The sequence below is a fragment of the Balaenoptera musculus genome, chromosome 14 (genome assembly GCF_009873245.2).
Source record: "Balaenoptera musculus isolate JJ_BM4_2016_0621 chromosome 14, mBalMus1.pri.v3, whole genome shotgun sequence".
Lineage (NCBI taxonomy): Eukaryota > Metazoa > Chordata > Mammalia > Artiodactyla > Balaenopteridae > Balaenoptera > Balaenoptera musculus.
This window is the reverse complement of record NC_045798.1, coordinates 39,055,236-39,080,406: the sequence shown is the minus strand read 5'-3', so window position 1 is coordinate 39,080,406 and position 25,171 is coordinate 39,055,236. Positions and strand designations below refer to the sequence as shown.

Sequence of the window (25,171 nt, the reverse complement as noted above, 5' to 3'; positions counted from 1 at the left end):
TGATGGGAGCTCAGTAAATGTTAGTCCATTCCCCTAGTTAACGAGACCACGTGAGAAAATCTAGAATGAACAAATACCTTGACTTCGCTACTAAGCTCGTGCATTTTCCACTACTCCATGATAAGAGACTGGGAAAGAGGGGTGAGCAAGGCACTACAATGTAAAATATTACAATCTCAAACTTTTATGATTTATTATCGCTAGCCCTGCAAAACTCCCGAAATTCAAATAATGATTTGTTTTCATATCAAAACGTTTCTACCCCATTTCTTGATTTTTTCGGAACAAAATTATCATCAAGAAGATAAATCCACCCCAGGAGAAAGCTATATACTCTTATCATGAGTGTGCTTAGAGAATATAAACTAACCCTAACCACAGCAAGCATCTACAAAAGTAAATATGCTCCCAAAGGCACTCCAAAGCCAGAAATGAATGTCTGGACTACCTGCTGTGTTCCATTATCTCCTCCATTAATTTAAACCCCACCTTATCTTAGTTGCATTCTTCAAGTTCATTTAAAAGCCGGTTGTTTAGAATTCAGAACCATTTTCCCTCAGAAACAAAGTTTTAAAGATAACTTAGGTACCAGACTATTTCACAAGAACTTATTTACATAGAGCTCATCTATGGGCAAAGATCGAAATTGTTCCTGCGTTCCTAGTTCCATCTGAGGAGGTGCTTTAATCGCTGTAATGCAAACATGATGATAAAAAAAAGGCAAGCTAAATTGGTACGGGGACATATGAAAGTATATGAGTAAAGAAATGGGCTTAGGAGAAGGAGGAGTGTTCTAAAAAAGCCATTTCCCTACAGATACTTAAAATGCATAAGCTCCTGCTTGATGACAGTGCAATGGTTTTCAAAGTGAAGTACGTGACCCAGGAAATACAAAAGATGATCTCTGAAATTAAAGAGATAAGCCCACAATCTCTTATCTGTTCCAAAATCCCAAAACTCTTAAGTTTTTTGTAAATGAGCAGGAAACTCACTTAGTGGTAAATCCTGATCTGAACAAACAAGAGGCTGCGTAGTCTTTATTTACCCCCTTAGCATAACCATTCATATGCTTCCTGCAGAAATATTGGTGTATCTGATGACAGGGTGCTGCTGTGGACCTGGAAGTGGGCATTAACAAAAGTTTATAAATTCAGTCCCAAGCATTCTGAATAAAGGGTTGTGGACCTCCATTAATACTTTTATATTTACTATTTTTCTTTTTTCCTTTTTTTTTTTTTTTTTGGCCACACCACACAGCTGTGGGATCTTAGGTCCTGATCAGGGATTGAACCCAGGCCCTCAGCAGTGAAAGCTCAGAGTCTCAACCACTGGACTGCCAGGGAATTCCCTATATTTACTATTTTGCTAAAAATCTATGAATGAAATTAGGTTATTAATTGTACATTATTCAGCTGATATTAGCACCCTCAGTGGGTCTCCACAAAAAAAAGAAAAAAAATCACACATGGAATACAAGGTGTACTAAAGGTGAGTGGGAGTTTGACAGCGTGAGGGTCTAAATAACACTGTTGCTCACTTCTTGCACATTAAAATGGGCTGTTCCTATTTTGTGCCTAGTTAAGCAGTCTTGTGGAGCACCTCCTAATGATACAAAACAACATGTTGTTGATTATCTTGCAACAAAGTGCTTGAGAGTCAAAATTAAGAATAGTTCCTTTTTTTTTTTTTTAATAAAATAAGTACTCCCAAATTGCACACCTTTTCCGGAATGAAAAGTGGTTGTTAATGGTGTGTCCCCTAGAAGACGCATATTTTTAAATTATACCATTTAATCTATCCCTTCCAGGTAAAGGCGATGTCTGACAATAAATAAGAAAATAAATGCAGTCCAAAAGAAACTAGAGTAAGCACGGTGAAAACTGACATTTGGAGATACTTCCATCATTATATGGTCTTTAATGCTGAAACAATGTGTATCACCAATAAACTCTAATATCTGCATCCATAAAAGAACATCACTTTTATTTCATTTTAAATTCAGTGGATTCTGAATTTATTTATTCACAATGTAAAAGTGAAACACGGTCCAATTCGTTTGTTAGAATTGATCAGCATCAGAAAAGATGGAAAATTACTAGCTAAATTTCAATAAAAATGTTTACTTAACTGATAAATGGGATAGAAAAATAAGACTGAGATTTGGTAAACACACTGTATTAATCAGGGTCCAGTCAGGAGACAGGAAACCACACCACTTCTAGAAATGGGGAAACAATGAAAAAATAGTATTATTAAAATGTAAGAGGCGGGGAATTCCCTGGTGGCGCAGTGGTTAAGAATCCGCCTGCCAATGCAGGGGACACGGGTTCGAGCCCTGGTCTGGGAAGATCCCACATGCCTCAGAGCAACTAAGCCCATGTGCCACAACTACTGAGCCTGTGCTCTACAGCCCGCGAGCTGCAACTACTGAAGCCCGCGCGCCTAGAGCCTGTGCTCCACAATAAGAAAAGCCACTGCAATAAGAAGCAGGCACACTGCAACAAAGAGTAGCCCCCGCTCGCCACAACTAGAGAAAGCCCGTGCGCAGCAACAAAGACCCAATGCAGCCAAAAATAAAAATAAGTAAATAAATTTTTAAAAAATAATAAATCATGGCATATTAAAAAAAAAAAAAGGAAGAGGCTTTAAGGAGGGGTCTCATAGGGCTGGGATCCAGACCTTTAAAGAGGGGTTGCAACTGGCAGGTGCTAGGGTCACGGGGCGGGGGGGGCGCACATCAGGCTACTTCTGATGGTGTTGGAAATAAGCAAACTGGAATCAAATACTGACACTGAAATCCTGCTTAGTGAAATGATACTTGAAGGAAGAGCAAGCAAAACAAGAAAGAGCGTATCCCTTCCCACCCCCAAGCCTTCCAGTCTCCATCCAGCGCCCCCTATTGGCAGAGCCAACAGGGATCCAGCTGACAAAGGAAAAATACCATGTGCAGACTCCCAGACCAGCCTCAGGGGTAGGAGCACAGAGAGTGAGCTGAAGGCAAGAGACAACAGCTTAATAACCAGCAAGCACACATCAGAAATGCACTTCTTCCCTTTGGCTCTATCGTCTATCTTCGTGAGGTCTCCTGAGAGCTAATGCATCCAACAAAATCAAGAATGGAAACAAACTCAATTTAGAATCAGACTTGATTTACTAACATACTAAACCAAGATTTCCAAAAACAATGAAGAAAAATATTGCTCTCATTAAAAAGAAAAACAATAATTTGATGAGATGAAAAGCAAAATACCAAAATACCACCCTGAGGTTAGATCCTTTCAGTCTTTTTCCAAACTTACATAAAAAACACAGTATTATCTACAGTATCTCTTTGAAATCTACTTTTTCACTCACCATATATCTGGTAAATATAGGCTAATTCTTTCATTTTAACTGATAATATTTTATTGTATGGGACTCATGCAACATAATATACTTTACATATAAATTTTCAGTCATTTCAAATTACTGCTTTTATAAACAAGACTAGAGTGAATTTCTTTATACATATCTCTTTATGGATGTGTGCTTGAGAATCTCGTGACGTAACATTTAGAAGTAAATTTTCTCAACTACAGGACACATGAATTTTTTTTTTTTAATTTACAAGATGTTGCCAAACTGCTTCTCAAAGTAGTTGTACTAATTTACAATCCCACCAGTAACTTGAGAGTTCTGATTTCCCCATATTCTTTACCAATGCATACTATTTTTAGACTTTTAATCAATCTGAATGGGGTGAAATCTCTTTTTTTAATTTGTATTTCCCAGGTTAACTGTGATTTAGCTGTATGAATAGATATTAGCTCTTTACTATTAACATTAAATCAAATTTTCAAAGGTAGAGGGAAATTTATATTTAAATTGATATAATCCATTTATTTCATTGCTAAACGAAAAAGCTAGCTAGCTGGCTTCTAACTTCTAATTGAAAATTTTCTCCCACACCAGGTAATGTAAGTATCTATGTTGCCCCTGAGCACACACATACAAACATAAATATTAATAAGCCAATTTTTCTCATAAAACAAAAGAAGCTTTATGAACAAGGTGAGTTTCAGTAAGATCTGATAGTTTAGAGACATGACCATGTCACATCTTCTGCCAAGGGCAGAGCTTGGCTTCAAGAGTGCAGGATGACTGGGACTTGGAGCCACTGTTTGGAACAAAGAAAACATAAAAGATGAAGAACCCCAATAAAGTAAAAAAACAATACCATATAGTAAAGGCTGACCAGCCGAGCTGGAGAATCTGACAGCCTCATGTGCAGCTCAATTACTTGCTTTGACAGCAATTACTTTGCAAAAACTCTTTCACAGGACTGAAAATGTTTTCTTAAAGGAGGCTAAAGATAATTACATGTAATAAACTACCTGTCATGTTGGATACACACAGAAAAACCATTAATCTCCAACAATGTTACATTAAGTTAATCAAATAACCATATCACAGACTAGAATAAATTATTTAAATTTCCTAATCAATTTTCCCTCAGGAAAAGTAATACAAATGGTGATCATTTCTGAACTACTATACCATAAATGGAAGAGAGAATGATGAGGAAAAGCAATGAACTGAGTTTTCATCCCTACATCTGCCATTCACCAGCTTTGTGACTGGACAAGTTTCTTCATCTCTCCAAGACTTAGTTCCCTTTTATCTAGATAAGTCTCCAAGACTTAGTTCCCTTTTATCCCTTTTTTATTTAGATAGGACAATATCTACCTAACCGCAGATCAAATGAGTCCAAAGTTCTTTGAAAAAAGCATTTTATTCAGAAAATATTCATCCAGAGCTATGGCTTTGCTAGAAAATGGAGACAGAAGGAACACACACACACACACACACTCCTTCCTCTCAAACTAATAATCTCATGCAAAAGACAATTACAACACAGCATTACCTGTGGCAGTAGACAGAAGCACAGAGTGCACTGTGATCACACTGCCTAGCAATTAAGGAAGGTGGAAGAGAACCTGGTGGGCAGCTACCGGGAAATACATCCAAAAGCAATACCTAATCCAACCAGAGGGATAAGGCTGTAAAGTTTAGGACGAAAATATATATTAAGACAGCATTATATTTGCAAACAAATACATATATTAGAAAGCTGTTTTGGGACTTCCCTGGTGGCACAGTGGTTAAGAATCCGCCTGCCAATGCAGGGGACTCGGGTTTGAGCCCTGGCCCAGGAAGATCCCACATGCCGCGGAGCAACTAAGCCTATGCGTCCCAACGACTGAGCCTGCGCTCTAGAGCCCGCAAGCCACAACTACTGAGCCCGGGTGCCACAACTACTGAAGCCCGCGCACCTAGAGCCCATGCTCCGCAACAAGAGAAGCCACCACAATAAGCCCGTGCACCGCAACGAAGAGTAGCCCCCCTCTCGTGGAAACTAGAGACAATCTGCACACAGCAACTAGGACCCAACACAGCCAAAATAAATAAAATAAAATAAATAAATTTTTTAAAGAGTAGTTAAAAAAAGAGAAAGAGTAGTGTTTTTTTTTTTTTTTAAAAGAAAGCTGTTTCATGTTCCTTTATTTCCTCCCCTTCTTCCTGCCCAATAATGTCAGTCTCCAAAATTGAAGACATATATTACTGACAAACAATGAAGGCTTGGAATCAGCTGAGGGGAAAAGGAAACAACAAAGAGCCTGGACATCTCAAAAGACAGGCAGTCACTTAGCATCCTGCTATTCAAAGTGTGTCCATGAGCCAGCATCATCTCCATCACCTGGGCGCTTTTAAACTACTCTTGCTGAATCCCATACCTACTGAATGAGAATGTCTATTTTTAAAGGTTCCCAGTTAATCTGCATGCTTACTGTCTGTCTGAGAAGTACTGACAGAGGGATGACTATTTCTTGAGATCTTCAAGTTGATTTCTTGAGGTCCTCAGTTCAACCAAGCCGCAATTTACAAGGAGTATTAAAACTAGATGGACTTTCACTACTTAAAACATTGTTTTAGCAGATGAAGATAAAAAGGAAAAGACATTTTACGTATTTAACATAGATAGGATCTATAGGAAAATCAAGTTTTCCTTCCAGATGCCATTAGTAAAAAACCTCTCACAAAATCTCATTCTTTCCAGGTCTGGCATCCTATTCCCCAAACATCGTTCACACAAGTCCTGTTTTTTCCTAAGACTCTGTCCCCTGATAACACTCTTTTCTCCTGTAGTTCTAGAAACAGATCAGAAGAGAAACAGGAGGCCTCAGAAAGGCAACGCTGAGGGTTATTAATCCATTTCACTTTTTATCCAGGGTCAGCACTTCTAGACCTTCAATTGAATTGGGGATTCTCTCCAAATCCTATAAAATCAGTACCTAAATGATAAAAGGTCAACTATACCTACTTGATTACAGACTTCACAAAATTAACTCCAAACTAATTCACCAATAACATATATATTTTTACGAACTTCTTGCTCACTACAAATTAACCAAATATATCTGGATACAAGATAGAAGTTATATCATTCAAATATACACTAAATGCTCCTCTTCTCAAGGTCTGACTATCCTAGGCCATAAATTCAAATTTATCATGTGTCACCTGAAAGAAAAAAAATAACAAAGCTTCTGTGCCAAAATGTTACAGACCCCACATAAAACCCTCAGACAAAATCTCCAACACACAGTATAGAAATATCAGAAAGATTCAAAATGACTCAACCATTCCAGAATCCTTAATTCTCAGGAGTTTCACAGAATTTTATTTTAAAAGCTACCCATTCCTTAATTCCGAAACAGACTGCAATAAATTTTCTGTTCATATAATGTGGGTAACAAGTAAGGAACAAAGAATGAATAACCAAAGGCAATCTCAGTTGTCCTGGTAAATATTACAAGACTTTTTAAAACTAACTATGAAATTTAAGAATACAAAAGGCATAAAAATATAACACACACCTATGTACCACCACCCAGTTTAAGACATAAAACTTACCCAAAAAATTACTACACTCCACTTCCTTCAGTGTAAAGATATCCACTCCCTTGAACTTGGCATTTATTATTATTTTTTGGTATACTTTTACCACATATGTACATATCCCCAAACCAATGAGTACCAACCCACAGCAATCATATCTGGCAATGTCTGAAAAATGTTGGGTTATCATAACTGCAACCAGTGGGTAGAGACCAGGGATGCTGCCACAGTGCACAGGACAGCCCCCTCCAGCAAAGAATTATCTAATCAGTCCAAAACAGCAATAGTGCCAAAACTGAGAAACCCTGTCCTAAACAACAAACAGTACTGTTCTACATTTTAACATACCATACGTTTTCTTTTTAAAGAAACTTTACTTTCTTGCTTTATTTGCTTAAAATTAATTTTCTCCAGAAGTGTTTTTAAAATGTTTGCTAACAGAATCAGATGAACAAGATGAATTGATACATACCAACAAATTAAATAATGTGTAAAATTATGCTGTAAAGTAAACTAAGATTTTTAAACCTCTGAAAAATACCTGTTTTTACATAAGATAATGAAACTATTTACACGACAGATATACTCCATACTAGAAAACATACAGACAACATGAATATCCCTTCAAAAATTGCTGTAGTACAGGATTTGTTACACTTTACCTTTACCCTGGAAAGATATTTAAAATTCCCCATAAACCTACAATTACTGATCCCAAGATGCGTCCAAATTATTGAGCTCAAACTTTAGCTTTAGCTAGCAGGATAAAATTTTAAGAGTGCGCAGAAACAGGAATATGCCCCACACAGTGTTGTAGGAGGATAAATTGGTAAAATGTCTTCGCAAGGCATTTAGCCAACATCTCTCAAAATATTAAATATGTGCACTCTTTGATGCAGCAATTCCACTTCCAAAGTACTCAGTACTCATGCACAGGATATATGTACAAGGATTCATTCAACGCATCACTGTAATAAGAAACCTGAAAGAATACAAATGCCCATCAACAAAGCACTGGTTAAATAAATTACTGCATCCAATCACTGTAATATTATGCAGCTGTGAAAGAATAAGGCCGACATCTATGTGCTAACATGGAACAATCACTAATAGGTACTATTAAGTTAAGAAGCAAAAGTACAGAAAAGAATACAGTAGTTTATTACCACTGGGCCTTAAAAGGGTTGCAGATTTACAATACGTTAATACATTTGCTTGCAATGAGTATTCTGTAAGAACACACAAGAAACTGATAACAATGGTGGCCCCTTTTTGTACCGTGTTGGTCCTGCACATAAATCCTCTGCAATGTTTAAAAAGCCAGCAAAGAAGCACAATTTTATGAATAATCTATTCAAAAACTGAATTGCCTTGTGTTAATTTCCTTTTTATTGGTGCTAACAATAACTATGTACCCATTTCAGGATTTGTTAGGTTCTGCCAAACTCAATCATAAAGCTTTAAAAATAGTTTATTTAAGCATTCCGAAAATTATCAAATTTTAAATTTGAAACTATTTCCTACTGAACAGAGTACCAAGGATAAATCTATGTGAAAATGAATTCGATTAAATTATTTTGAGAGCAAGCTTTCAGTTTATCATATTATATAAAAATTCTAGAGTCAATAACAAACAGTTCCCTGAAATTTGGTGAATCAAGAAGGACACTGACTCATTGCTGTGTTAATGGATAAGTCTCTGACATAACCTTACAAATGAACTGAGATGTTAAAAGATATCAGGTGTCCCCTATACCTATCTTCCACTTGAAAAGAATATTTAACACAAAGAAAGGGTTCAACAGCTTAGGCTGTTTTTCCCTCTATTGGTATAAAGATACACAACGAAACAATTAAAATGAAAAATCATTCCACAGGGTACTAAGTAGCAGCATTCAGCTACTGAACTCCAAGTCTTTCTATGTGTTAGATGAGGAGGGAAAAAGGGTATCGCAACAAATCCGAGGTACCAACGGCCCCTCGGCAATTGTAACCGGTCAACTAAACACCATATGGCAAGGCAAGCCTCCCTTCAGACACTGATCACGCGGTGGCTGATTAATTTCAATGCCTTATTAGACAGGCCTCTCCAGACCCCTTCCCTAGAGAAGAAGGAGGAGGGGAAGTGTCTGCGGTCTTCCCGGTGCTTTGTGCCTTCCAGGCTTGAAAGCATCCCCGTGACGGTGCAGCCATCATTTCCCTTGGGGATGGGACGGAGGGAAGAGAAGAGGGCTCTTTTTTGCAAGTTTTTGTTTACCAGGTATTGAACCTAAAATTCCCTTTGGCTCCTTCTCCGCTCCCTCCAGCCAGGCGCTGCACGGTAGGCGTTCCACCGCGGGCTTCTCCCAGGCCGCCCGACGCCCCCGCACCCCGCCTCGCCCCTGCCCCCACGCGCGCAGGCCCCGGGCCAGGTGGCCGCCGCTTACCCGTGGGCGCGCTGTCCAGGATACGCAGGTCGTAGGCCCCGGAGCAGCGGTAGTTGGCGGCGGTGCCGTTGTCCCACACCACCACCACCTCCTCGGGGCTCTCGAAGCTCCGGACCGTGCCCACATGGCCCTCGCCGCCGTCCTGCTTCCCCCACTTCCAGTCCGGGCCGCGCACCACTCGGGCCCCGACCCCTTCCACCATCACCCGGTTATTCCTGGAGTTACTCATCGGGGCCCGAGCGGTGGGCTCTGCCGCCGCCGCCGCCGCCGCCGGGGGACCCGTGAGGGAGTTGGGCCCGGGCCGGACTCTCGGCGCCGGCGGGGGCGGCAGCGAGCCCCGGGGGACGTGAGAATAACTCACGGGGGCGGCGGCGCGGTCCCCGCCGAGCCCACAGCCGCTCCCCAGCCGTCGCCGCCGCCGCCGCGCCCCCCGCTCGGACTGGAGGCCGGACTGCAGCAGCTCCGAGGCGGCGGCGGCGGCGGGCGGGCAGAGAGGAGGGGGCCGTGGGCGGGGACTCCCCCGCTTCCTCCGGGCTCCCCGGCCGGGCTACAGCGACGGCCGCCAGGAGACCACGCTCTCCCCCGACCGGGAGCGCGGGGCGCACAGGAGGCCGGGGGAGGTTAGCCCCGGGGAGACGGCGCGGGCGGCGGGGAGCAAGCTTAACTGCCGGCCTATTTTCTCCCCTGGGCCCTCGTTCCGGGGTGGACGCCCGAGCACCGGCGCCGCCTCCTCCCCCGTGGGCAGTGATGGTACCTGCCGGCGTCCGGCTAGCGCCCGGGCCCAGGGGCCCCCTTCTCTCTGCCCCCGCGCACGCCGCCGCGCTCCGCCCAGCAACAGAGTCCCCGCCGCGCGAGAGCGGCGCCACATCCGGGTACTGGCGCACCGAAGGCCGCAGCAGCACGTTCTCTGAGGGATTAGGAGAGGGCTCCTCAGTAACAGTATGGTGGAAGGGTTTTGGAGAGTTGCGCGACTGGAGAAAGAAAGCAGAGGAAAATCGCTCCCTAAGCGCCTCACCAAGGCCCTGTGAGGGTGCGCATGCGCACGTCCTGTAAACGCTAAGGGGCAGACGCCCAGCCCCAGTCTGAGACGATGGAGGGGCGGTTCCCTGGAGTTGTTGCGGACCGGTTGTGCCGCGCGTCCCATTGGCTGTGAGGGAAGGGGCGGGGCAAGGAAGTGCGTCTGGCCGATTTTGAGGTGAGACTGGAGGCAGTGAGGATCCGGATGTGGTCTGGGCTGCTGAGACCGGGTACCTCTGGTGAGGTCAGTCTTTCATCAAGTTCTAGCGTACCTGGATGTACTAAGTGTGAATCTGGGATTACATAACGTTTTAGTCTTTTTGTTTTTAATTTTTATTAGAGTATAGTTGATTTACAATGTTGTGTTAATTTCAGGTGTACAGCAAAGTGAATCTATTATACATACACATATATCTACTCTTTTTTAGATTCTTTTCCCATATAGGCCATTACAGAGCATTGAGTAGAGCTTCCTGTACTATAACAGTAGGTCCTTATTAGTTATCTATTTTATATATAGTAGTGTGTTTATGTAGTTTTCTTTTTTAACGGGGTGGGGAATAGGACAGATTATGACATAGATTAAGGGCAACCTGTATTTCTGTATACGTACATTGAAAGTATTTCAGACCACAGTGGGTAATTAGTGATGTGTTTCTAAACTGAGCAGAATGTTACTGAATGATGTGTGTCTTGCCTTTATGTGGAGTCAGGGTGGTAAGTAGATTCCAAACAGCACAAGCTCCTGGGAGAGACTTCACAAGCATATTGCCCATTTTAACAACATCTTGCCCATCCATTACATAATTCGGCCCCCAATCACAGAAACACAACAAAATAAAAGGACTGTAAGAGTGGTTTCTGGCTGCCATTACTTAAATAACATCATGGTGCGTAGGATTTAAAATCATTGGTTCACAGCCCACACGGATGCATTGTTAGCATACTATTGCTTTTCCTGAGAGTCAAGGGAACAAGGAATACTCCAGCAGGATTGAATAATCAAGTGGAAAGAAAGAGGGTGTTAAAGAGTAACCAGTGGGGAAAAAAAAAAGAGTAACCAGTGAATAATTATGTAGTGAAATAAATGTTCTTAATTTTTCATGTCAGTGAAACAGGAAAATACCAATATGGAATCCCAAAGGCCAAACGGAGCTTATTTTAGAAACTAAGCAGTTAAAATATTTGTTCAAAATAAGCAGCCAAATATGTAGTCTATTTCAAAGCATTTTCATCCTGGAAGTGTTAAATGTGCTATTCTTTCTCTGCCAACTTTCTTTTCTCTCTGGGTTCTTTTCTGGTTTCCTTCTTTTCTTGTTCACCAGTTAAACGGATCACATGCATTAATAAGTTGATAAAAGATTTTTAGAAAAAAATATAGCCACTGCACAAGTTATACTGTGGCTGACTTTGTAAAGTAAGCTAACTCGAGGAAAGGCCAACTGAGATGATAAGACAATAGTGCAACCTTGCATTTTACATCAAACCCAGTCTATTGATAATGGCTTTCCATATGTTTGATTGTGTTTATCTCACCCAGGAGTTTTATACTTATGAAGACATCATCTCATACTTAGACAGGCTTTTATTCTCAATACCAAAGATTTGTTATAATAACTTTGAATTTCATTTGTCCTTAAAATGGAAAAGGATCTTAAGAGGTGATCTAGCCCAGTGGTTTTCTTTTCTTTTCTTCCCCCATCCCTTCCCCGCCGCTTGACAAATCCTCTGTTCTTACCCTGACCTATAACGGGAGCTAGGCGCTCTAGATGAAGCAATTCAGGAATTCCCCGACGGTCCAGCAATATAGCAAGGCTGGTACCTGCCTGTAGTCTTCCCTTCCTCCTGCCTTTGCAGGGGCTCTGCAGAAACTCATCAAAACCTCTGGAGTACCACTGAGCACAATTAATCAAATTAACCTAATCCACATATTTGATAAGAAGAAAATGAGGCCAGCACTGATTAAGTAACTTGTCCAGGATTTCAGAGGAAGTTAAGAAAAAAGCAAAAACTATAACCCATATAACACTGGATGAATTTCTGTATATTAAACACTCTCTTATCCATCCATCCCCTTATTAAATACATTGTGAATTTATAACAGTATCACGTTGCTAAGACTATTTCAAGGCCCTTAAATTAATTCAGTTTGCCAATGGTCTCTAAATATTTTTGATCATACATCCTTTCAGTACAAAATTTTTGAACATGTACTTCCAATATGTGTACTTATTAATGTATAACTTATATATGTATTAGCATGTTAAGTGTTATATAACATACTCAAAAATGGAAATTACAAGAGGATAAGACACCAAAGAAATAGGAAAGTTTTCATACTTTCTTCCTTCACTCCAATAGATCATCTTCTGCATCCCTGGATGTTTAAATTAGTATTCTCCAAAGCAGACACACCACAACAACAAGCTCATAGTTACAGAAAATAGATTGGTGGTTGCCAGAGGCAGTGATTGGAGGGTGAGTGAATTGGGTGAAGGAGGTCAAAGGTACATACTTCCAGTTATAAAATAAATAAGTCATGGGGATGTAATGTACAGCATGACAACTATAGTTAGTAATACCATATTGTGTATTTGAAAGTTGCTACAAGAATAGATCTCAAAAGTGCTCATCACAAGAAAAAAAAATTCTGTAATTATGTGTGGTGACAGATGTTAACTTATTTTGATGATCATTTTGCAATATATACAAATATCAAATCACTAAGTTGTACACCTGAAACTAATATAAGGTTGTATGTCACGTATACCTCAATAAAAAAAATAGTCTGGGAAATGAGAAGGAGGAAAGTAATTGGTCTTATGCATAAAAAGTGTTGCACAGGACTTCCCTGGTGGTGCAGTGGTTAAGAATCCGCCCTCCAATGCAGAGGACTCGGGTTTGATCCCTGGTCAGGGAACTAGGTCCCACATGCATGCCACAACTAAGGAGCACACATGCCACAACTAAGACCTGGTGCAACCAAGATAAATTAAATAAATAAAAATGAAAAATAAATAAGTTTAAAAAAAAAAAGTGTTGCACATTGAATTACGTCCTCCAAAAAGATAAGCCCTGATACCTATGAATATGACCTTACTTGAAAAAAGAGTGTTCGTAGATGTAATCAAGTTAAGATCATACTGGAATAGAGTGGGCCCTGAATCCAATGACTGGTGTCCTTACAGGGGAAGGGAAAAGGAGATTTGGACACACAGACATATGGGGACGAAGGCCATGTGACAACAGAGGCAGAGATTGGAGTGATGCTCCTGTAAGACAAGAATGCCAAGGATTGCCAGCAACCAGGAATAAGCAAGGAACGATCCTTCCCTGCTGCCTTCAAAGAGAGAGCACAGCCCTGACAACACCTTGATTTTGGATTTCTAGGCTCCAGAACTGTGAAAAAATAAATGTCTGTTGTTTTAATCCACGAAGTTTGTGATAATTTCTTACAGCAGCACTTGGAAACTAATACAACAAGAAAGGAAGAAAATAAGCATAGCTGTTACTGTCCTCATTTCTGTTACTGCTCACAATACCATAGTTGATATTTATAACTCCCTCTTTCCATTACACAGCCCACATTTCCTTTTCCCTCTGCCAGCATGTCAGCTGACTGTAGTCCCATACCTGGCAGGTGGTCCAAATCTTCATTTTTGAAGGACTTCACTCAGTTCTTAGTGGGTTGTTGTACTGTGATAATTATGTGTCGACTAGACTGGGCCACGGGGTACCCAAACATTTGATCAGACATTATTCTGGGTGTATCTGTGAGTGTATGTGTGTCCGGATGAGACTAACATTTGAATCAGCAGACTGAGTAAAGCAGATTTCCCTCCCTAATATGGGTGGGCCTCTTTTAAACAATTGAAGACCTAAATAGAACAAAACGTCTGAATAAGAGGGAACTTCTCCTGCCTTACTACTTGAGCTGGGGCATTGGGTTTTTTTCTGGCCCTGGACTCAGCCCAAAACATCAACTCTTCTTGGGTTTTGAGTCTGTGGACTTTTAGACTGGACCTTACACCTGTCATCAGCTTTCCTAGTACTCAAGCCTTTGGACTCAGACTTCATGCATTAGCTCTCCTGCATCTCCAGCTTACCAACTGAAGATCTTTGGACTCCTCAGCCTCCATAATCCATGAACCAATTCCTTATAGTAAGTCTCTTCATTATATATAAAGATGTGTCTACTTATATATTATCATACATTAATAGTATATTTTATATATTTGTATATATTATATATATGAAGATGTGTGTGTATACATGTGTACATCCTATTGGTTCTGTTTTTCTGGAGAACCCTAACTAATACATGTAGTCTACCATTAAGTTTTACTAGAACATAAATGAACTATTCCAAAATGTACCCCCAAAGAATCTCTAGATTCCAAACACAGTCCTTTCTTAACCTTTTTGGTAGCAAGAATCCCATTTCCACTCAATAATTGGGACCCATCCCTCAGTCAGTACAGTTAACTCTCTTCTCTGCTTGTTGGTTTAGTGGTTTGAAAAACCCAAAATGTTCAAGTGTCAGTCTCAACCTCCAATTCAGTGGAAATATTTTGGTATCCTCTGGTGGAAACACTCCTCACTTGGGAAATAAGTTCTTATAACCAGTAAAACACACAGGTGTAGGAATAGGAATCAAAACATTTTTCCAGGTGGTTATCTACTAGTGTAAGAATGAAAAGAGCCATGTCAACCCCTTGATTCCTGAACCTATTGATTATGACTATGGGAGCACCATCTATTGGTCACATGTTCAAAGCACATATCTCAGTTGGTGTTCCATGGTCAGGCATTTAGTTTCAACCACAACCTAGAAGAAAGCAGGAGCTATTTCTCAAAGGGAGAATACTTATTGAAAGAAGAGGGCATAATTTTGAACTAAACCCTAGAGTTTTGCACTGGGATTATACTATCAACATCTGACAGAGGATTCATATTGTATGACAGTCTGTCACAGATATGTAACATATGGGCCTTGCTGGGTCATATGGCCCACATGACAGAGAAGCTTGCCCTGCAGTCTGGGCCTGCTTCAGAGTTTTCTCTTCTTTTAGGAACTACTCAAAACTGGCTTATACAAAGCAATATAAACGTGATATATCTTGTCTCTAAAATACAAAAAGGCTCAAGTGTTTTTACCTCTTTCTTAGCAGCTAAAGGTACAATTTGCCTTTTATTTTACAGAGGATATTCTGATATGCCCCAGACCACTGGACTCCTGGCAACTTTATCAAAGTGATAGGATCTAAATTTTCCTAGATTATCTGCCATCCACTGGTATTCATGTGTCTTACTAAGGCATCTAGGGTTCTTGACACTTCTGGCCCACCAAGTCAAATCAATATAATGTCATCACTGTAATGGACCAGCATGATGTTCTGTGGGATGGTAAGGGAATCAAGGTCTCTACAAACTAGATTATGACAGAGAGCAGTAGACTTTACATAGCCCTGAGGAAAGACATTGAAGATGTGCAGCTGCTCCTGCTAGATGAAAGCAATATGTTTGTGATGATGCCTGTCGAATTGTACTGAGAACAAAGCACTTTGTAGATCAGCAATAGCTGGAGCTACACATTGATATGCTCCATTAGAGAGACCACACCTAAAAACAGTAGCTACAGTTGAGTCACCACCTGATTAAGTTTGTAATAATACACAAGAGCCATCTTCCTTTGCAGGCTAAAGAGCAACTTAAATGGTGGGGTGGTGGTGATAGGAATCACTCTCCCTGCATTTTTCAAGTCTTTGATGGTTGCACTAATCTCTGCAACTCCCTAGGGATGTAATTTGCTTTTGGTTTATTGTTTTGATAAGGAAGGGTAGTTACAGGACTTCCATTTGGACTTTCTTACTATTATGTTTCCCTCCATAGATGAGGGAGCCAGTATGCATATTCTTCCAGTTGCCAAGTATGTCTCTTCCAACTACGCATTCAGGAACTAGGGAACTAACCATAGTTAGTTCCCTGAAATCATTGTACAGTGTGCTCGAGCCAAAACTGGATTAACCACGTGACCTCCGTAAGCTACCACTCTGACCAATGGATTCCAGTGGCTACTTGGGTGCCCACAAGGATTGGCATACTCATAGCCAGAATATAGAAATTCCTAAAAGAGAAATTTCCCTTTCCCTAGTGCCCATTCACTCTGGAAAATGGCTGCTGGTTTTGGGGGGGGGGGGAGAAAAAAAGGAAGGAGAGTTATAGGATAAATTTTTGGCTGTGTCACAGGGCTTTCTCAAGAAGACCCAACCTCTTCTCTATTCAAGAACCTGTGAAATGGCGTATATCCACACACTGGATGAAAGGCCATGGCTCTTCACTGTGGTGACTCAGGTCTATGCCTACCAGAGCTAGAATCTTTCTGATTGTATAGATCTAAAAGTATTTAAGTGAGGTGCCCATCTATTTAATTTACTGTGATTAATAGCCACCACCATGGAGCTATGTGAGTTAAAGCATTCTGACTGCCACTCTGGTCCTATTGGCCCATCTTAGTATCTGCGTTCACCTAGTCTCTGGTGGTTAAGCACTGACACCTGGCCTGTTACTGTGGCTTGAAATCAAGGAACCTATTTAAATGGTGAAATCTCCCACCATCAACCCTGACCTGTAGATGGCAGCCATCAGTGAGCTTTTTAAAGACGCTACTGATCCTAACTAATACATGTAGTCTACCATTAAGTTTTACTAGAACATAAATGAACTATTCCAAATATTCCAATGCATTTCTCAACGTCTTAGTGAAAAGAGTGTCCTCTGGGACAATTTTTCCTGCTTCTGAAGCTTTTGGGTTCCTTCCTTGAAATTATACCAGGGAAGTTTTGGCCTCTCACCCTACTGAAAATAAGCCACCATTAGCAACCAATCTGCTGCTTGAACTACACATTGTATCTGAAAACTCTGGAAAGTGCTCCCATGTTAAATTCATCCCAGTCCAATGTTAAGTTCTGCTTTTTGTTATTTGTCATGCACTTGGAGAATCCATTCCCTATATATTCTCAGGTCTCTGACAATATAAATTTGAAAAATCTTGCAATTTGTGGGGGGGGTGGGGATGGCGCTCATGATCTTTCTTCTCCCAAGTCAGAGGACGAACTACTTCAGATGAATTCACTACAGGGTCTTCAATAAATAGAAAGCTAGTCTCCTGAGACATGGGGAAAAGGAGTATTTTGGTTGGCAGAGAAAGCTCAGAGGAATGAAATGCACACAGCCACTTGGATGGATCTCAAAGGCATTATCTCAAAGGATTACATACTGCATAATTCCATGTATATAACATTCTTAAAGTGACAAAGTTATAGAGAACAGATCAATAGTTCCCAGGGGTTAGAGCTGAGGGAAGGGTATGACTATTGGGGGCAGCACAAGGGTTTCTTTGTGGTGATGGAACAGTTCTGAATCCTGACTGTGGTGATAGTTACTTGAATCCACACATATGATAAAATTTCATAGAACTGTACACTCAAAAAAAAAGGAGGTCATGTAAAAACGGGCAAGATCTGAATAAAGCCTACATCTGAGTTAATAATACTGTATCAATGTCAGTTTCCTACTTTTTACAAGGTACTATGTTTATGTAAGATATTATCATTGGAGGAAACTGAGCAAAGGGTACACAGGAATTCTATACTATTTTTGCAACTTATTATGAGTCAAACTTTTAAAATAAGTAGAAAGAAAAAGAGAAAGAAAGAAAGAAAGAGAGAAAAAGAAAGGAAGGAAGGAAGGAAGAAAAAAGGAAAGAAAGAAAGGAAGGAAGAAAGGAAGGAAGAATCTAAGGGGGACATGAGGGTTCAAGTTTCTCAGATTTGTCTGAATCCAAATGCCTTCATTCTAAGTCTCAGAGTCCCAATCTATGTCCACAGAAGGGATTCTGGGTCCTCAATGATACTGCACTGATGAGTTAACCAACCTTGGTACTTCCTTGCTTTTCTGCTTCTAGACTTCTTTTGTATGAAAACAAAAATATCCTTCTTGTTTAAGTTGTTTTTAGATCCTTCTTGTTTAGTTGTTTTTGTAACTTGAAGCTGAAAGCAGTCCTAACTAATTCAAGTTCTTGAACTCATAATTAGATATAATACTTTAAAATTTTACTCTCTAGTGATTTCCATCCTCTTCCTTCCTAAAATTATTTTTTCTAAACAATCAAAACAATGTTATATTAGTTGGACCTTTTTATTTCAAAAGACAGAAAATTCAACTCAAATTGGCTTAACCAAAAGAGGAAATCTCTTAGATCATATAACTGAAAGAAAAAAAGAAAAAGAAGTTCCAGTTTAATGCGTGTTTTGGCTTAGGAGCTCAAACGACATCTTTAGGATTCAGGTTTTCTCCAGTTCTCATTTCTGCCTTTCCTTTTCTTGGCTTCCTTTATAGTCAAAGTGGTCTCAAGCTCCTGGCTTCATTCATCCTTACTGCTAGAAGTTTTAGCAGAAAAGAGGTTCCCCGCCCCCTCCCAACACTCTCAGCAAAAGTCTCCTTGTGAGACAGTGACTCTGAATGGAAAGTGTACCTATCCCTGAATCAAACTCTGAGGTCATGATAGGCCTGGGTTTCATGTCACTCTTAAGTTAGATGGGGTGTCAGCTCTACCCAAAGCAGTTGGTCTAGCAGTAGAAGCAAGGATACCAGTGCCAAAGAAAGTGGAATAAATGCTCGAGAAAAAAAAAATGTTTTGGAAAATGAATACTAATGAGTACGTTGGAACATATCGTGCAATGCTTAAGCTGAAATTGTTTGAATTCTGAAACAGATTCAGAGGAAACCATCTGACATTTTAGACAGTGTCAACCTTTGAATAGAAACAATGTGGTAGAATGAAATGAGCACTGAAATGAAGAGACTGGTTCTAGCTAACGCTGAGGCTTGCCAGCTCTGTGAACCTCAGCAAATCACCTAACTTCTCGGATCCCAGTTACTTCACCTGTAAGATAAAGGCATTAATAATATTTGTACATATAATGGTTCTTGGTTCATTTTTTTTAACATATCCCGACATGCTTAGGTTTGAGAAGTGCCAAAGTTTGGTGTCTAAGGAGTCACTGCAAGCACTTCTGTGGCCAAACTTGTCAGAAACGCAAGCCTATAGGGGCCATAATCTTTGACGTGCGCGCCATGCCGGCTCTTGAAGGCACTCCGCTCAGAAGTAGGGACGGTATCGGCCCCCACACACCTGTTGCCTTTCAGAATCCGTCTCTGGGAGCTGAGGCACACTTGCGTCATGCCCCCATCTCCTCTGATCCCAGCCAACAAACAGCGCTTCTTTTCTTTTGTCCTTCCAAATTAGATTCACCAACCGTGAGAACTTGATATGTAATGTAATAAGACTCTTGTGAAATCTTAGATTTTTTTAAAAATTAATTAATTAATTTATTTTTGGCTGTGTTGGGTCTTCGTTGCTGCGCACGGGCTTTCTCTAGTTGTGACGAACGGGGTCTACTCTTCATTGCCGTGTGCGGGCTTCTCATTGCGGTGGCTTCTCTTGTGGCAGAGTACGGGCTCTAGGCGTGTGGGCTTCAGTAGTTGTGGCACGTGGGCTTGGTAGTTGCAGCTCGCGGGCTCTAGAGCGCAGGCTCAGTAGTTGTGGCACACGGGCTTAGTTGCTCCGCAGCATGTGGGATCTTCCTGGACCGGGGCTTGAACCCATGTCCCCTACATCAGCAGGCGGATTCTTAACCGCTGAGCCACCAGGGAAGCCCTGTTTTGTTTTGTTTTGTTTTGTTTTGTTTTGTTTTGTTTTGTTCCCAGGAAGATGAGAGAGCAATCCTTCCCTCCCTGTTGGCATGTGTTCAGATGCTCAACATATAAATTCCAGCAGTTCCTCGTGTTACCATGAACCCTTTTGAGTCCCCTCAGGCATTCCATCACAGAAAAAGCTGCCAACTGACAGTGAGTGCAATTATAATTCCTAGTGCTAAACCATACAAACTTTCCCTATCTATTACTTCTCTACCCCCCAAGATCCACCACACTTACAACATTTCACTGGGATATTCTGATGGGAAGATGAGAGATGAGTGATGGTGATGGTTGCATAACAATCCGAACACAGTGAATGCCACTAAAGTGTACACTTAAAAATGGTTAAAATGATAAATGTTATGCTATGTATGTTTTGTTTTGTTTTTTAATTTATTTATTTTATTTATTTATTTTTGGCTGCGTTGGGTCTTCATTGCTGCACGCAGGCTTTCTCTAGTTGCGGCGAGCGGGGGCTACTCTTCATTGCGGTGTGTGGGCTTCTCATTGCGGTGGCTTCTCTTGTTGCAGAGCACGGTCTCTAGGCGCATGGGCTTCAGTAGTTGTGGCTCGTGGGCTCTAGAGCGCAGGCTCAGTAGTTGTGGTGCACGGGCTTAGCTGCTCCGCGGCATGTGGGATCTTCCCAGACCAGGGCTCGAACCCGTGTCCCCTGCATTGGCAGGCAGACTCCCAATCACTGCACCACCAGGGAAGCCCACTATGTATGTTTTGACACAATAAAAAGAAAATGAAACAAGAATTACAATATGATCCAGCAATTCCACTCCTAGGTATATACTCAAAAGAAATTGAAAGCATTCGCTCAAACAAATATTTGTATGACAATGTTCATTGCAGCATTATTCACAGTAGCCGAAAGGTGGAAACAACCCAAGTGTTCATCAACAGATGAATGGATAAACAAAATGTGGTATATACATACAATGGAATATTATTTAGCCATAAAAACAAGTGAAGTTCTGATGCTAGAACATGGGTGAACCTTGAAGACATTATAATAAATGAAATATGCCATACAGAAAAGGATAAATATTGTATGACTCCAGTTATATAAGGTACCTATAATAGTCAAATTCACAGAGATAGCAAATAGATTAGAAGTTACCAGAGAGGTTGGTGGAAAGGCAATGAGGAGTTATTGCTCAGTGGTTACAGAGTTTCTGCTTGGGGCAATGAAAAAGTTTTGGAAATGGAAGTGGTGATGATTGCACAACATTGAAAATGTAATTAATGTCACTGAGTATTATACTTAAAAATGGTTAGGGACTTCCCTGGTTGTGCTGTGGTTAAGAATCCACCTGCCAATACAGGGGACACGGGTTTGAGCCCTGGTCCGGGAAGATCCCACGTGCCGCAGAGCAACTAAACCCGTGCGCCACAACTACTGAACCTGCACTCTAGAGCCCGCAAGCCACAACTACTTAGCCCGAGTGACATAACTACTGAAGCCCACGCGCCTAGAGCCCATGCTCCGCAACAAGAGAAGCCATGCAATGAGAAGCCCATGCACCACAACGAAGAGTGGCTCCCGCTCGCCACAACTAGAGAAAGCCCGTGTGCAGCAACAAAGACCCAACGCAGCCAAAAATTAATTAATTAATTAATTTTTAAAAAATGGTTAAAGTGACAAATTTTGTTATACGTATTTGACCACATGTAATACATATAATGACAGCACATGTATTTACTACATAAATATGTATTTATTTATAGTTTTTAAAAATTTATGATGTAGTATACTAAAAACCATTGAATTGTACACTTTAAGCACTGTAATTGTATGGTATGTGAATTATACCTCAGTAAAGCTGTTTTTAATGCTATTTATTATTTTGTTTTTGTTTGTTTGGTTTTTGGCCACGCCACATGGCATATGGGATCTCAGTTCCTTGACCAGGGATTGAACCCGTGCCCCCTGCAGTGGAAGCACGGAGTCTTAACCACTGGACCACCAGGGAAGTCCCTCAGTAAAGCTGTCTTTAAAAACAAGGCAGAGATTGACTGAATGGATAAAAAATAATTACAAAACATGATCCAACCATATGCTGTCTAAGAGATTCACTTTAGTATCAGAGATACAAATAGGTGGAAAATGAAAGGATGGAAAAAATATATTCCATGTGTATTAGTTCTCTATGACAAATTACCACAACCTGGGTGGCTGAAAACAATGGAAATTTATTCTCTTGCAGTTCTGGAGACCAGGAGTCCACAATAAAGGTATCAGCCAGACTAGTTCCTTCCAGTTGCTGGGGGAAAATCCATCCCATGCCTCTCTCCTAGCTGCTGGTGGCTCCTAGCATCCTTGGTATTCCGTGGCTGGTAGATACATCACTCCAATCTGTGCCTCCATTTCACATTACCTTCTTTTCTGTGTATCTCTCAAATATCCCTTTCCTTTCTCTTGTAGTGTCATCTATCATTGGATTTAAGGCCCACCCTAAGACCAAGATGATCTCATCTCAAGACCCTTAACCCAGCTGCAGCAAAGACCTTATTTCCAACTAAAGTTACATTCACAAGTATCAGGACTTAAACATATCTTTTTACAGTCACTATTCAATCGACTACAACATGCAAACAGTAACCAAAAGAGAGCTGGGTAGCTAGATTAATAGCTTAAAATAAAAACTTTAAGTAAAAACTTGTTACAAAAGACAAAGAAAGACATTATATATTGATAAGAAAGTCAGTCCTTCAAGAAGATATAACAGTTATAAACATATATCTACCTAACAACAGAGCCCTAAAATATATGAAGCAAAAACTGGCAGAATTGAAGGGATAAACAGCTCTACAATAATAGTTGAAGATTCCAATATGCTATATCAGTAATGGATGAACAACCTCACAGAAGATCAATAAGGAAATAAAGATTCAACACTCTAAGCCAATAGACCTAATAGACATCTATAGAACACCCCACCCAACAACAACAGAATACATATTCTTGTCAACTAAACATGGAAATTTCTCCAGGATGGACCATATGTTAAGCCACAAAACAAATCTCAATAAATTTAAAAGACTGAAATCATACAAAGTATCTTATATGGCCACAATAGAATGAAACTAGAAATTAGTAAGAGAAGGAAACTTGGAAATTTACATATATGTGGAAATTAAACAAAACACTTTTTTTTTTAAACATCTTTATTGGCGTATAATTGCTTTATATATATGCACATATGCATATAGTGAATCAGCTATATGCATATGTATATCCCCATATCCCCTCCCTCTTGCATCTCCCTCCCACCCTCCTTATCCCACTTCTCTAGGTGGTCGCAAAGCACGGAGCTGATCTCCCTGTGCCATGCAGCTGCTTCCCACTAGCTATCTATTTACTTTTGGTAGTGTATATATGTCAGTGCTACTCTCTCACTTTGTCCCAGCTTACCCTTCCCCCTCCCTGTGTCCTCAAGTCCATTCTCTACATCTAAACAACATACTCTTAAACAATCTGTGGGTCAAAGAAGAAATCAAAAGTAAGATTAGAAAATAATTTAGGATGAATGAAAATGAAAACATATCAAAACTCATGGGAATACAGCAAAAGCAGTGCTCAGAGAGAAATTTATAGCTGAAAATGCTTACATTATAAAAGAAGAGAGATCCCAAATCAATAATCTAAAATTATGCCCTAAGAAACTAGAAAGAGAAAAGCAAGCTATACCCACAGCTAGCAGAAGGAAGGAAATAATAAGGATTAGACCAGAGATAAATGAAATAAAGAATAAAAAAACAAAACCAGTGAAACCAAAAGTTGATTCTTCGAAAACAACAAAAGGGACAAACTTTTACCTAGACTGACTAAGAAAAACAGAGAAGGTGTAAATTACTAAAATCAGATTGAAAGTGGAGACCTTCCAGAAATATAAGGGATTATAAAAAAATACTATGAACAACTGTATGCTGACAAATTAGATAATCTAAATGAAATGGACAAACTCCTAGAAAAACACATACCACCAAAACTGACTCAAGAAAAAATAGAAGAATTTGAACAGACTTATAACAAGTAAAAGATTGAATCAGAAATCAAAAACCTTCCCCCCCAAAAAAGCCTAGGGCCAGAAGACTCACCGATGAACTCTACCAAACATTTAAAGAATTAACATCAACGCTTCTCAAACTCCTCCGAAAAATAAAAAAAGGAAGAAGAATTTCCTAATTCATTCATGACACCAGCATTACCGTGATACCAAAGCCAGACAAAACCAACACAAAAAAGGGAAACTAGAGACCAATATCCCTTATGAATATAGGTGGAAAAAAAACTTCAACAAAACAGTAGCAAACCTAATCCAGCAGCACAGTAAGAGGAGTATACATCATGACCAAGTAGGATTTATCCTAGAACACAAGGGTGGTTCAACATATGAAAACTATGCCACATTACCAGAATGAAGGGGAAAAAACCCACACGATCATCTCATTTGATGCAGAAAAAGCATTTGAAAATATCCAACACCTTTTCATGATGAAAACTTTCAACAAACTAGGAGTAGAAAGGAATTTCCTCACCATGATAAAGGGGATTTATAAAAAACTCACTGCTAACATTCTACTCAATGGTCAAGGCTATACTCTTTTTTTTGGTGGGGGGGATCCAGGGATTGATTGAACCCTCGCCACGGCAGTGAAAGCACCAAGTCCTAACCACCGGACCGCCAGGGAATTCCCAAGGCTGTACTCTTTTTTTTTTTAAAGTTTTTTTTGACGTGGACCATTTTTAAAGTCTTTATTGAATTTGTTACAATATTGCTTCTGTCTTATGGTTTGGTTTTTTGGCTCAAGGCATGTGGGATCTTAGCTCCCCAACCAGGGATTGAACCCGCACCCCCAGCATTGGAAGGCGTGTCTCAACCACTGGACCGACAGGGAAGTCCCAAGGCTGTACTCTTATCTAAGGCTCAGGGTCCTTTTCCAAGTTCATGTAGTTATTCGGAGAATTCATTTTCTTGCAGCTTTAGAACTCATGGAGCCTTGCTTCTTAAAGTTCA

General features: G+C 40.4%; 1 protein-coding gene across 1 annotated transcript in view; it reads right to left on the bottom strand.

The window, feature by feature from the left end:
• MIB1 (mindbomb E3 ubiquitin protein ligase 1) overlaps positions 1–9,653 on the bottom strand; it is a 118,443-nt gene extending 108,790 nt beyond the window's left edge. Inside the window, exon 1 of the mRNA XM_036874225.1 lies at positions 9,366–9,653. Coding sequence (XP_036730120.1) covers positions 9,366–9,594 — 229 coding nt within the window. The 5' untranslated portion in view covers positions 9,595–9,653. The remainder of the gene's footprint in view (positions 1–9,365) is intronic.
• Between the last annotated feature and the right edge of the window lie 15,518 nt (positions 9,654–25,171).